Below are 12,681 nucleotides of genomic sequence, written 5' to 3' on the forward strand. Positions count from 1 at the left end.
CCCTCTGAGCCACTTCCAGCTTTAACCTGCAGGTCATTGACAACAGCCTTTACCTGAGAGGCTCCACAGCTGCACGTGCAGCAGGAAGAGCAGGGCTGCAAGAAAATATTGATACACTGCAATGTGGTGATGTTTAGTCTCCTGATCCCGTATCAGTCTCCTCCATTTTTACCACCAATTCCCAGTCCAATATTCCTGGTGTTGGTTCGTTTTCTTTTTCTTTTCTTTCTTCTCTAGTGATTCCAAATGTAGTCTAATCTAGAGGACACAAAGTAAGGATCGGGGTACCGTTCTTGGTCCGTTTGGATATTCGTGGAATTATTTCAGAAACTTGTTCTAATCTACTTGAGACCAGAACTTTTTCTTTTTTTAAGACCAGTTTACACTACAAGACTAGGTCCAAATTCAGATGTTTGTTGTAAAAGCAGAGGTTCAGCTGATGACCTCTGACCTGAAGCAGCTCCTCACTAGGATGTTTTTTTTTTTCCATCACTAAACTGACATTTACCATTGATCAACTAATTGTCATATTGCTGTGATTTTGTTGCTGCCATTCATGACATGGTGAAGACATAGAAAATCTATTTCTCCTCTACTGTATGATTAATACAGTATTAATACAGTTAGACGTCTACTGATTATTATCATATTAGTGTTGAAGTTTTACCAAAGTGACTGTTGTTTTTGAAGACTAGACGTTTGGACCGTGTGATAATAAGACACAGAAATACTTCAATGATACTGGGAATAAATTGTTGGAGTTAGGAGTTAAATTTAGCCGACTCACCTCTGGACTCTGGAAACAGACAGAAGTGTGTAAAAAAAAAAAAATTAAAAGTTTTACAAAGGAAAACAGGAAGTCATTAAAACACACTTCACAAAGAGGAAAAAAAATCAACAAAGTCAAGAGAAAGAAACACAACCACGGAGTTTAAAGAGAGGAGACGATTTCTAAAAACGACTTCTAATCAACAAGCAGAACAAGTGAAGAGGAAACGGCCCTCTGCTGGCAGGATGAAGCTACTGCAGGTCGACTCCTGAGGAAAACCTGTGCTAATTTGACCACGTGACAGTCTTTCATTTTGAATAACATGAAAAAAAAAATAAAACCTGTGCTAATTTGACCACGTGACGGTCTTTCATTTTGAATAAAATAAAATAAATAAATAAATAAAAAAGAAAATCTGAATTAAATCCAAAATATTATAAAATGTGTCTTGTGTTTTTGCACAGCACTGTAGCCTTGGTTTACTTTTTTTTTTTTTTATATCTACCTCCCCTCCCCTACACATCATCTCTGGTCATGTGACCGTCGTAACTCACCGAGGCAGACCTCCCCTCCGTGCTCTTCATCTTCACACTGACTGAGTGGCTGTTGTTCTTCAGCAGAGCAGCTTTTGGTCCCAGCTTCAGGTAGAAGTATGTGGCGTACGGAGTGAAGCTGAAGTCCTCTCTGAAACAGGACGACAGACACAGGCCGATTACACACGTGAATGGACTCCCAGTGCATTCTGGGTGATTCTCTATGAAATAAAGATGACGCAACTGTTGTCATCTTGTAGCAGAAACAGGCTGTTGATTGGAAATGATTTATTTCTCTAACCAGGAGCAGCAGTTCCAGAGTGAACAGTCACATCCTCCACACAGAAAAACAACCGTTCACACCACATTCACACCTACAATTAAGAGTGAACCCAGTGGGTCACAACGTTTTCAGCTTGAGACCCTGAATAAATATTAAATATTATGAATAAATATTATTATTATATATATTTTTTAATTCTATCTTATTTTTATTAATTTTATTAAATCATTAAATTTAATTTGACCCAATTTGAATTCCAGGCGACACCACGTAGAGTCACGACCCCTAGTTTGAAAACACTGAATTACCGTAATCCTGCACATTGTTGGACTGTGACCTCTCTGGCTGTAAGGCAGCAGCACTGACCACGTTACTGGGTTTGGTCCAAACATATGTCACATATATCAAATATATCAAAGTGAAACACAGTCAAAAACAGATCAAGAATGAAAACCAGAGTGGTCGGAGCGTCCGTTACCCGAGGTAACTCTTCAGCAGCAGCTGCACGATCACGGCCTCCACCTGCGGCCGGGACAGCAAGGTCATCTGGATCATCTTCCTGCGTTTGGCCGGGCCTTTGCCCATCCACGCCTCCACCAGCTTCAGAGGAGTCAGCTTCTCATCGTTGGTCACCGCCAGTTCCAGGATCTGCACCACCTGCCTGGCATGCTGGGTAATATCCACAGTGACGTAATCTGGCGAGATCAGAGAAATGATGAGTCATTAAAACGACCAGATCAACGGATGTATTATTGATTACTGACACACACACACACACACACACTAGTTACCATTTGCATGACGACAAGTGTCACACATCTGGCCGCAGCCTTTGTTGTCCCACACCTCATCGAAATGAACAGCCATGAGGGAGCGGCGACACCTACAGGCGCAGTACATGTGTGAGAGTCTGATGTCGTACATCATATATATATATCAAATACATCAAATATATAGCTGTAGAAGACAAAGCCAAAGCCATGGGCTTTCATTTAGCTCAGCTAAAAAGACAGCATGCAACCACCCATTCAGCCCTGCTGGTGGCGCTATAAAAAACATTGTAAGGACATTTCAATAAAACCAACATCCTGGTACAGTAACCGTTCACCTGTCCACGCTCTGACAGTAGTCGACCATGGTCAGCAGCTTCTTTTGGCCCACGTTCTCCATCACCACCATGGTGCTGATCCTGAAGATGTCTGAGAAACCGTAGTAGACGATGCAGTCCGCCGGGCGACCGTCCCGACCTGCGCGCACACAAACACACCACAAAAATGTAAAAAAAAAAAACAACAACCCAACCACGTCTGTGAACGCACCACTGCGGTGTGTGTGTGTGTGTACCTGCGCGTCCACTCTCTTGGTAGTAGTTCTCAATAGATTTGCTGATGGTGTGATGGACGACGAACCTGACGTCAGGTTTGTCGATGCCCATACCGAAGGCCACAGTGGCAACAATTACCTGTGGGGCAACAACAGCAGTGGTCAATCGTCTGTATGTTGATGATGAAAGGCAACAGTGTGTGTGTTTGTGAGTGTGTGTGTTCATGTGTGTGTACCCACCCTGATTTTGTTGGTGGTCCACTTGCGGTGAACCTGGGATTTGTCTTCAGGATCCATGTTGGCGTGATACGCGGACGCAGAGATGTCTCTCTTCTGAAGCTCAGATGCAACGGCCTCTGCGTCCTTCTGGGAAAACACGTACACAATCCCTGCAACACACACACACACACAAAAAACTTTGTTGGAACGATGACAGACACACACACACACAAACACAAAAAACATTGTTGGAACGATGACAGAAAAAACAATAAATGTCCCTGAACTGTTGATGTAAATCATTGGTTTCAGATACAGTATAATTATGGGTAATTAAGTGTAGAGTCTTGATTGACTTAAACTTTTATTTATCAGCATTAAATTGTAAAAAAAAAAGGGCACATCCCTATTTTTCAGTCCTACTTCGACTGCTTCTATAAAGTATCTAAAATATTTCTAGGTTTTATTTTTTTATGTTTTTTTTAGACTTTATATTAGATTTAACTCCAGGTTTATGTCCGAGTTAAAATGCTGTTTTGGTGTGAGTGTGTGTGTGTGTGTGTGTGTCTCATACCTGACTGGTCCTTGTATCTGGTCTTTATCAAAGAGGCGATGTCATTTATTGACGCATCGTTGTCACAGTCTTTAATACGAACCTGAAGGAAAAAAAAATCAGATTGTCAGTGATTAATATAATACAACATATATATATATATTAAGACATATTTATGTATGTACAGTATATGTACGTGTTGTACCTCGTAGTACAGGTTGGTTCGATTGAAGGACGCGGTGAGCGTGACGGTCTGGGACACACACAGGATCTTCTCACAGTCTTTCAGGACGCTGCTGGTTGCCGTGGCCGTGAGACCGATCAGTGGAACTTTTGGGAACTGCCTCTTCAGGATCCCCAGCAGCTTATAATCTGCAGCGGGATTAGTGGGATTGACTCTCAGCACATTCAGAACTGGGTCTACACTGTGTTCTCAGGAGGAGACAATTGATCCCCAGCAGCTTATAATCTGCAGCGTGGATTAGTGGGATTGACTGTCAGCACTGTGTTCTCAGGAGGAGACAATGTTGGACCTCATGTTTGGGGAGGCTCAAAATGAGGACAGACAGTCGGGTGGAGAAGAGCTAAAGTAGCTAACATACATGAGAAGGGTTGACTGGTTTTATTCCACCTACAGTGACTAAAGAGAATTGACTCGACCACAGCAAGAAAACAGAAGAACAACGACAAATATATATTTTTAAAGTTTGTCTTTTTCATGGACTAGTACTGTATTTTTCGGAGTCGCACTTTTTTTTCATCCTTTGGCTGGGTTTGCTACTTGTATATTAAAATATATAATTTCACGTTTGTTATTTTCACTATGACAGCCACTAGAGGGCATCACACTTTTTTTAATCCTCTGGCTCTGGAGTGACTTATACTCCAGATAATACGGTATTTACTAACAGCATCTTTCTTGATTCTGTACTGTGAACTGTAGTGTATTCTATGTATTAATGAAGGCAGGTTTTCATGGTTGAGGACAAGTCAAAGTCACCTGGTCTGAAGTCGTGTCCCCATTGGCTGCAGCAGTGGACCTCGTCCACAGTGATGCGACTCAGCTGGTCGGCCTTGTAGGCCTTCTCCAGACGGGACATCAGCAGCTTGCTCTTGGCGATCTTCTCCGGAGTCACGTAGAGCAGCTTGAACGGACACTTGGACTCCGTCATTCCAGCCATGACGGTCTTGGCGTGCTCCTACAAATACGACCGGGGCTTTTCATTTTTGAAGTATTTGACATTTTACTCGGTGTACTCAGAGGTGAAGGGGCGGAGTCAGACGTTACCCTGCTGCTGGAGGCATTCAGCATGACCGCTGCCACATCGATCGACTTCAGGTACATGATCTGATCCTCCATCAGTGAAACTAAGGGCGTCACCACCAGAGATGAACCTACACACACACACACACACATTTACTGTACAGTCACAGCAGACACTTATATGTGTATGTGTGTGTGTGTGTGTGTGTCCTTGTACCCTTGGAGCAGACGGCAGGAAGCTGGTAGCACAGACTCTTCCCTCTTCCTGTCGGCATGACGAGAAACAGATCTCGTCCCGACATGGTCAGGTTGATGGCTCGGAGCTGCAGCGGTCTGAAGGTGGACAAACGGAACGTATCCTTCAGGTTCTGCTCCACCGACTTAGACCACTGGAAACCTACAAGTCAGATAAAAAACAAAGACGACCAAATTTAATGTTCATCATTGTACACACACTGTTTCAAATTCTACTGGACATAGTGGTCACCAGGGGGCTCTAAAAAAGTGGATGGATGATTTAAAAAAAAAAAAAAAATCAAATTATTTTTTATTGAAACCACATGACAGGTAAACTGCCATAATCATGGGATTCTTAAGTTTCTCATGGGACAGCTGCAACAAATGTAATAATTATATTACATAGTGAATACATTTTAAGAGTCGAGAGGCGTAAACTATTGAAATGAGATACAGGTTACACATCTCAGACAGTATTAACAGTAAAGTGGAACGTGACACGCACCTGTGCCGTCATAGCGCTGCATTTCCTGTTTGCTCATGGAAGGACTGGCTCCAGGTGACTTTGCAGATTTGGCAGATGACGATGACGACGTTGCCCCTTCCAGTTGTCGCAGCAGTGCATTCTTACGAGACGTGAGCTCAGTCTGCTTTTGCAGGAGTTCTGCGACCTGCACCTCCACCATCTCCAGCTCGGCCTCCACAGAGTCCAGCTCTTCCTGAGCATCTGAGGAAAAACGGAGACACCAGAACCAGGTCAACAGACGACCTCGCACACCTTCCCTGGTCCACTTTCAGTTTAAATTGTGTTATTATTTTTACTCGACATGGTCAAAAAGGAGAGAATAAAAATTTAAGATTTTCTAATCATTTTTATGTACAGTAGTTTTTTAAGTATAAAACATGCTAAAGTCAGATCCCAATAAAAGAAAAATTGATGATGTGAACCAAACATTGAGTAGAAAATGGTGACACTGAAGGTAAAAGATGGATGGAGCAGCCAAAAAAAGCAATAAAAAAACAGAGAGCAGATGGTCTGCAGGTACTTCCTCTGTGATAGTGTTGTATAAACATGAAGACCTACGTCAGGTCTCACACTCTCGCAGATACAAACCCTCTGAGGATCACACATCCACAGCTAATGATGTCTTTCTGTTTTCATCTCCACAGTCCCTGTAGGGGGCCACGCTGCAGCTGCCTGATTTTTTTATTTTTATTTTTTTAAAACTTGCCCATGATATAAATCAAAACAAGACTCACTCAGATGACCTTTGACATCTGCATTACTAAAAGATGTAGATTAAATTTAAACAATAAAAAACAAAACCCACCTTCCATTTTTCGTGGTCTTCACCGAGGTGTGGTCACTAGCTTCCTGCAAAAGAGAAACAGAACCATAATGTGTTTGGTTTTACTTAACTGCTGGTTTAGAAGAGTTTAGTAATAATTCAAAACAAAAATGTTAATCTTATAATATATCTCTAAATCTTGTTTCAAAGTTCTGGTCATTTTATTAGCTACATCATGGTGCTGCACCTCAAATGTTACTGTTAAATGTCAGATGTTTACACAAAAAAACATGTTATTTTTCTCCTAATCTAAATCAATTATATTTTAGTCTTTGATTTTTTTTTTAAATCATGAACTTAAAGGTAAAAGTACACTTGAAGTGATTGGTAAACTGAGGAACCATGCCTCAATGCCAGTCATCTGTGTCGACTTAATGTCGCGTTATATTACAAAACACAAAGTAGTGGCAAATTCAATTTTTTTTGCATTAATTTGTCTTAAAGTCAAAGAGCAAAAGCGAAAGCAAAAGTACGAAATCTAACGTGGTGCCCCCGCAATGGAGGGGCAGTGATTTAATGTTTGCCGTTAGCTGTTAAAACAGACTTAATTGATTATCTGATTTAATACCGGACTTTGAAAGTTAACATTTAAATATTGTTACAAGTCAGACTAAAATCTAGCTAGCTAGAGGCGCTTACACCGCAACAATACAATATCAGTATATGAGCCTACGAGCTAAACTTTAGCGCAGGGATAAAATTGTCAAAACAATATAAATGTAACACACTCGCCATTCAACGACTGCCCTTTCTTGTTGCTGAACTTCTTTGCCGGTTGCTACAGAGACAGAGGAGACCGCGCTGGTAGTAAATTACTTTGTGCCGACTGTTAGCGAGTGTGTAACTCTTTGCCCTTTTTTTAGTTTGACAGGCTGTTTACGCGTTAAACAAATCTCCCTATAGCGTATTAGTTCGATCAATCACTGTCTGACTTTTAAATATATCATAATTTTAAAACACACAATTTTATAATGTGTATATATGGGCTCATATTCTCTCAATTTTGCCTGACAAACCCGTTTCAGGACGAAATTTTCCCTTACCGCCAAATTTGCTGCTTTCAAGTGAAGCCCACAAATTAAGTTGAGAGCAAAAGGGGCAGGCTTAATGGGTAAATATATAGTTAATACGTATTTAATATATCTACTAGGGATAATGGTAATTACTTATTTAAATTCCCGCTATATGATTAAGTTTAATAACAATAAAATAAAAAGAGAGCAATATTAGCTCAAATTAAACTAATATTGTAAGTGAACGTATCACAGCCGTGTACCGGAAGATGACGACTCGAGAAGGTGTGTTTCCGGAAGACGTGGCTGTTGCTACAGTGGCAGCTGTCATCCGAATTCTCAACACAGGAGCGAGTGAAAGCGCTGTAATATTTTTACAGATTTTTTATTTTTATTTTGAGTCCTAGTCTTCGGCGTCAAGATGATCTCGCTGACGGACTCCCAAAGTAAGAACCCCGTTATTTGAAGCAACGACTTCGGACTTGATAAAGACCGGCTACGTTTATAACTGCTTTATTTGGCTAAGTGGTAATTAGCAGATGAAGCTAGAAAAGTTAGCTTGCATTTTATTCTCGCTTTCTGTTGTGTAAAAGTAAGCAAGTATCTATTAAGACAGACAAGTATCGCTGAACCTCGATTCGAACCGAAATTGTTTCGCGTGTGTAGGCGTGTGAATAAAATACTTAATGGGGAACAGACAGTAAGGTATGGGCGCTTCTCGTACTTACTCGTGTCCCTTTCCCAATAAATACAACTTCTTTGAACGATTATAATGACTTGATAACACACGCACTTGTGATTTACCTAAGGAGCAGTTTCGGGTGGTGCATTTTGGTGGTCAGTCAGCTCTGTTATTGTCAGAGTGACAATATCAAATGGAGTTCTTTAACATTCTTGTGGTGTGTGTGTCGTTACAGAGATTGGAAGGGATTAACAGGCTTTGGCGTGTTTTTCCTCTTCTTTGGAATGATCCTATTCTTTGACAAAGCACTCCTGGCTATTGGAAATGTAAGTGAACTGAATTATGGGTCTACTCTGCATTTTGTGAGAAGACAATGTTCTTATATTAATTTTTTTTTTTTTTGCCCTAAGATCCTGTTTGTTGCTGGACTTGCCTTCGTCATTGGCCTCGAAAGGACTTTCCGCTTCTTCTTCCAGAAGCACAAAATGAAAGCCACCGGTTTCTTCCTTGGCGGCATTTTTGTGGTGCTGATTGGCTGGCCAATTGTTGGAGTCGTGCTGGAGATCTACGGTTTCTTTTTGTTGTTCAGGTGAGCAAAGAACAAAGAAAATGAGTCACAGTAGCTCAGGAAACAGGATCAGATATCTGTCGATGGAGGACTTTAACCGTGACCTTCTTTGTTTACGTTCTCTCGTCCAGGGGCTTCTTCCCAGTCATCGTAGGCTTCATCAGAAGAATACCTGTCCTGGGCTCCATCCTAAACCTGTCGTTCATCAGTGCAGTGAGTATCAGAGCGCCAGCCCACGCTGCGGCCACCGAGCAGAGCAGCGACGCTGAAACACAAGCACAGCATGGCTCTTTTACCTGTTCATTGTTCATTACAGGGATGCCTGGAATCACAGTTAGCAGCTAGCCTCGTACAGAAACGTCGTGAAAACAGAAAGTCATTTGGCTCCGGTTTAAAACTATGTCATTAGTTCAGTGGGTAATGAACATGTTGCTGCCATGCTGTTGTGTGAGAGATTTGGTTTTGAGGAACGTGTCTTTGTCTATTTGTTGTTTTTTTTTTTTTTTTTTAAATAAAGCCTTCGTAAGGCTCTGAGGACAATCAGCAGTCGTGGTCAGTCACTGCCGATTTTCCCTTTCCTGCAACTGTATGTCTCATAACGCCTCATGAAACAAACCAAACATTATTCCTGCCAGAGAGATGATCTATTGATTTTAATATTTACTCTTTCTTTAGATATTTGACTTTAAAGGCACACCCCACAGATCACACTGGGTAAAGACATGCATAGGTTTCTAGAATTTATTAGACCCTGGTTTAATATTCCATGTGCAGTACATACAGTATATTCACTGTTCAGTATTAACTGTACAGCACTGCTTCTGCACAAGACTTTTAATTTTTAAAAGCAAAACAAAACGAACCGACATCATGAATATTTGATTCTGAATTGTTAATAAAAAAATCAATACACTGCTGTAGAATATTCATATAGTATCACGAAACGAAATACTGCAATATTTCAGGGAATCTGTGTTTTCTTACACCATGTGGCATGTTATACAACAATAATTATTTAACACCAGCACCAGAATCCAACGTATTTGTTTTGAATTATTTATTTTTTCTCAATAATAATATTTTTCTGTGGTGTGTCTCTTTAAGTCCTGCATGATTTTCATTAGAATGAATGCTTTTCATACTAATACAGTCAGAACAGTGCAGTGCAGCTGGCAGCACACTGACTAAAGCAACACTGTCACTCTGCATGTCATGAAGCCCCTGTGACACAATGAGTCCGACTGTCAGATCAACTCCATGACTCTCTCCCTCTCTCTCTCCCTTTTTTCCAGTACGTGGACAAAGTGGGCGAAAGCAACACCATGGTATAACAGTGACTTTTTTTCAACAACAGAAAGCTGTTTGACTACGGCAGGTTTTATGAAACAACACACACACATACGCACACTCCCATACACACACACACATTCTCTCCCCCACTGGACTGGTTCACGGCTCACAGTCATGTGTTCAGATTCCTCCCTCCTCCGGCAGCCAAAGACTGCTCTCTGTTCTATGTGCAAATTCACTGGTCAGCGCCACCAGTTGGAGATGCGTCATCAGTGCGCACCACCAGTCTGTTACCACAGGATGGAGTTACTGACAGCACCGAATTACATTCTTTCAAAAAAAAAAAAAAGAAGAAGAAAAAAAAAAGCTATCGAAACCATCGCAGCATCCGACACAGTGATGGAGAATGGAAGACCAACCATGGTGTCACATGACTGGAGGACAGAAAACCAAGACAAAACCAAACCCCTCCCTGATATAAAAACACAAGGACAGGGAGATGATGGACCCTCGTCCACATGAAGCTGTTTCTGTGTCTGTGCTTCATTTTTTTTAATTCTTCAACCGTGAGCATCAACAATTCAACTGAACGCACTTTACGCCACCCAGTGGAATAAAGTGTCTGGCACATCTTTGTTTTTTTTTGTTTTGTAGAAAACTCTCCACTAGGGGCTAGGTCATGGTTTTAACATTGGTTATCGTAGTTGACCTTGTGACCTTGTCAAGGACCATCAGTCCAGAGACTTTAGCTGTGGACATTAAACCCTGCTGCAGTCGTTCACACGTGTTTCTGAGCAAATATTGTAATGTGAGACGGCGGACACCTGTGACCAGCTGACGACCGGTCAGACCTACGTTTGTCTGCATGGATTTCTGGGTCTGGGGAAGTTAAAATAAAATTTAAAAAAAGGTAAATATATCTACGTTGTGTGGAAAAGCTGAATTGAAAACGGACGACAAAAGAAAAGAAAAGAATTTCTCGCAAGTGAAACGGGAAAGACATGTTGATCTGGAAAAGTGTGAATTTCCACTGGTGAAGATGTGAGTGGGTGGTGGTGGTTTCAACAGCCTCATTCAAACGCTGCGGTTTTCTACACGTCCACTGGTGAAGATGTGAGTGGGTGGTGTTTCAACAGCCTCATTCAAACGCTGTGGTTTTCTACACGCGCTCAGTCTGGGGTCTGGGTTCAGAACACGTCAGCAGGTCTTAAGGTCGTGTAGAAGCCATAGACCGTTTATAAAATAATGGACGTGGCCATTCGTCCAGCTGCGAAGTCGAGCCACAGAAGTAGACTTTCAGATCAGCAGTTTCCATAAATATCGCTTTTATATTTGAATAATTTCCTAACGTAAAGTAAAGTCTCTCAGTCTGAAGTGCCATTTATAATTTAACAAAATCTTGTCTTTAAAACAACTGGAAACAACTGCATTGTTTTCTAATTTATGTAGAGTTTATTTCTAAAGCGCAGACGCCGGGTGAATGTGCCAACGCTGCAGCTAAAACGCTGAGCACGAAAAAATGTAACTGTTTGTGGGCTGCACCGAGCGGAGAATAAGATACAGACGCACGTTTGAGCAGCTGTTCAAATTCCTAACGTGGCTTTTGTTTTTGATTATTTTTTTCTCTCCTGTTACGATGTGTTTCTGTTGATTAAACACAGTTGGTGGTTTGTTTTTTTTAATGGTCAATAGTGGACGGTGTTACTTGTTATTTCTTTACCTTAAACTTCTGCTAAATGCTCACGCTATTTATATGTTTGATGCTGACGTTGAACGTCAGCACCACAGACATTGACTGGATTTATCTGGATGAACCTTTTCTTAGTGTCAGAACCAAAGGAATTAACAATTGATTGCGATTAATTTATAACCAGTACTTTCTCAAAAGAACGTTCTGTTTTTTCCCCCACATGATTAAGAAAAAACATCTTCACAAAAAACTTGGTTTTTAATCACTAATGGATTTTTTTTTAATGATCGTATTTAGTGGAAAATGTCAACAAATTCAAGAGGCAGCCAGTGAAGTTATGTTAATGATGTGTAGCTGACAAGTGACCAATCACAACATTGCTGGGAATTGGTTCTATTCATGGGAATTTCAATAGGAAGAAAAAAAAAGAGATTCTGGATTTTCTAGTGATACGAGAAACTTAAGATTCTGTGCTTTAGCTTTAAAAACAAAAATACCTTCATTTAGACAGGGGGCGCTGTCCATTATTCATTAAACATCTACACCATCGTCATCATCATCCATTTAGAGGATACAGGTGGAACAGCAGCAGAGAAAACCAGTGAAATATCAAACCACAAACAGTTACAAACTACATCTACCACAAGCCGGACTGAATAAACACAGGCCACCATGACAACCCTAATCCTAACCCCCGCCCCCTACTGGAGCACCAAAACCACACAGCCTTATGGAAATGACCGTTTAGTTTCCTCTGTTTGTCCTTCGTTGTTTATGTGTTGGTGAACTGTCAGAGTGGAAACGTCCGTTGTTTTGCTGTATGACACTTTTGTAAATAAACTAAGAAAGATAGCTTTAAATATGTCTCTTCACTGACTCTTTATCTCTTAAATTAATCCATTCATTAA

The 12,681-nt window shown here is 41.0% G+C and overlaps 2 protein-coding genes across 3 annotated transcripts in view; one reads left to right on the forward strand and one right to left on the reverse strand.

Annotated features, from left to right (window-relative positions):
- Window positions 1–8,738, reverse strand: part of recql (RecQ helicase-like) — an 11,035-nt gene extending 2,297 nt beyond the window's left edge. Inside the window, exons 1-14 of one of the 2 annotated variants that reach the window (XM_025057386.1) lie at window positions 8,659–8,738; window positions 6,513–6,556; window positions 5,687–5,908; window positions 5,162–5,341; window positions 4,969–5,075; window positions 4,681–4,879; window positions 3,886–4,052; window positions 3,702–3,783; window positions 3,149–3,297; window positions 2,930–3,047; window positions 2,694–2,832; window positions 2,377–2,468; window positions 2,064–2,280; window positions 1,324–1,453 (exon numbers count right to left, since the gene is read on the reverse strand). In XM_025057386.1, coding sequence (XP_024913154.1) covers window positions 1,324–1,453; window positions 2,064–2,280; window positions 2,377–2,468; window positions 2,694–2,832; window positions 2,930–3,047; window positions 3,149–3,297; window positions 3,702–3,783; window positions 3,886–4,052; window positions 4,681–4,879; window positions 4,969–5,075; window positions 5,162–5,341; window positions 5,687–5,908; window positions 6,513–6,519 — 1,809 coding nt within the window. In that variant the 5' untranslated portion in view covers window positions 6,520–6,556; window positions 8,659–8,738. Of the gene's footprint in view, window positions 1–787; window positions 797–1,323; window positions 1,454–2,063; window positions 2,281–2,376; window positions 2,469–2,693; window positions 2,833–2,929; window positions 3,048–3,148; window positions 3,298–3,701; window positions 3,784–3,885; window positions 4,053–4,680; window positions 4,880–4,968; window positions 5,125–5,161; window positions 5,342–5,686; window positions 5,909–6,512; window positions 6,557–8,658 lie in introns of those variants that run through there. The other variant, XM_025057385.1, reaches the window with a different exon arrangement.
- On the forward strand, window positions 7,813–11,020 carry LOC103383046 (vesicle transport protein GOT1B). Its single transcript, XM_025057166.1, has 6 exons — window positions 7,813–7,828; window positions 7,917–7,989; window positions 8,461–8,551; window positions 8,636–8,814; window positions 8,925–9,006; window positions 10,086–11,020. Exons 1-6 carry the CDS (start codon window positions 7,813–7,815, stop codon window positions 10,122–10,124), a joined length of 480 nt encoding a protein of 159 aa, XP_024912934.1. The 3' UTR covers window positions 10,125–11,020.
- The last annotated feature ends 1,661 nt before the right edge of the window (window positions 11,021–12,681 follow it).

The sequence above is a fragment of the Cynoglossus semilaevis genome, chromosome 8, assembly GCF_000523025.1.
Source record: "Cynoglossus semilaevis isolate Cse_v1.0 chromosome 8, Cse_v1.0, whole genome shotgun sequence".
Taxonomy (NCBI): Eukaryota; Metazoa; Chordata; class Actinopteri; order Pleuronectiformes; family Cynoglossidae; genus Cynoglossus; species Cynoglossus semilaevis.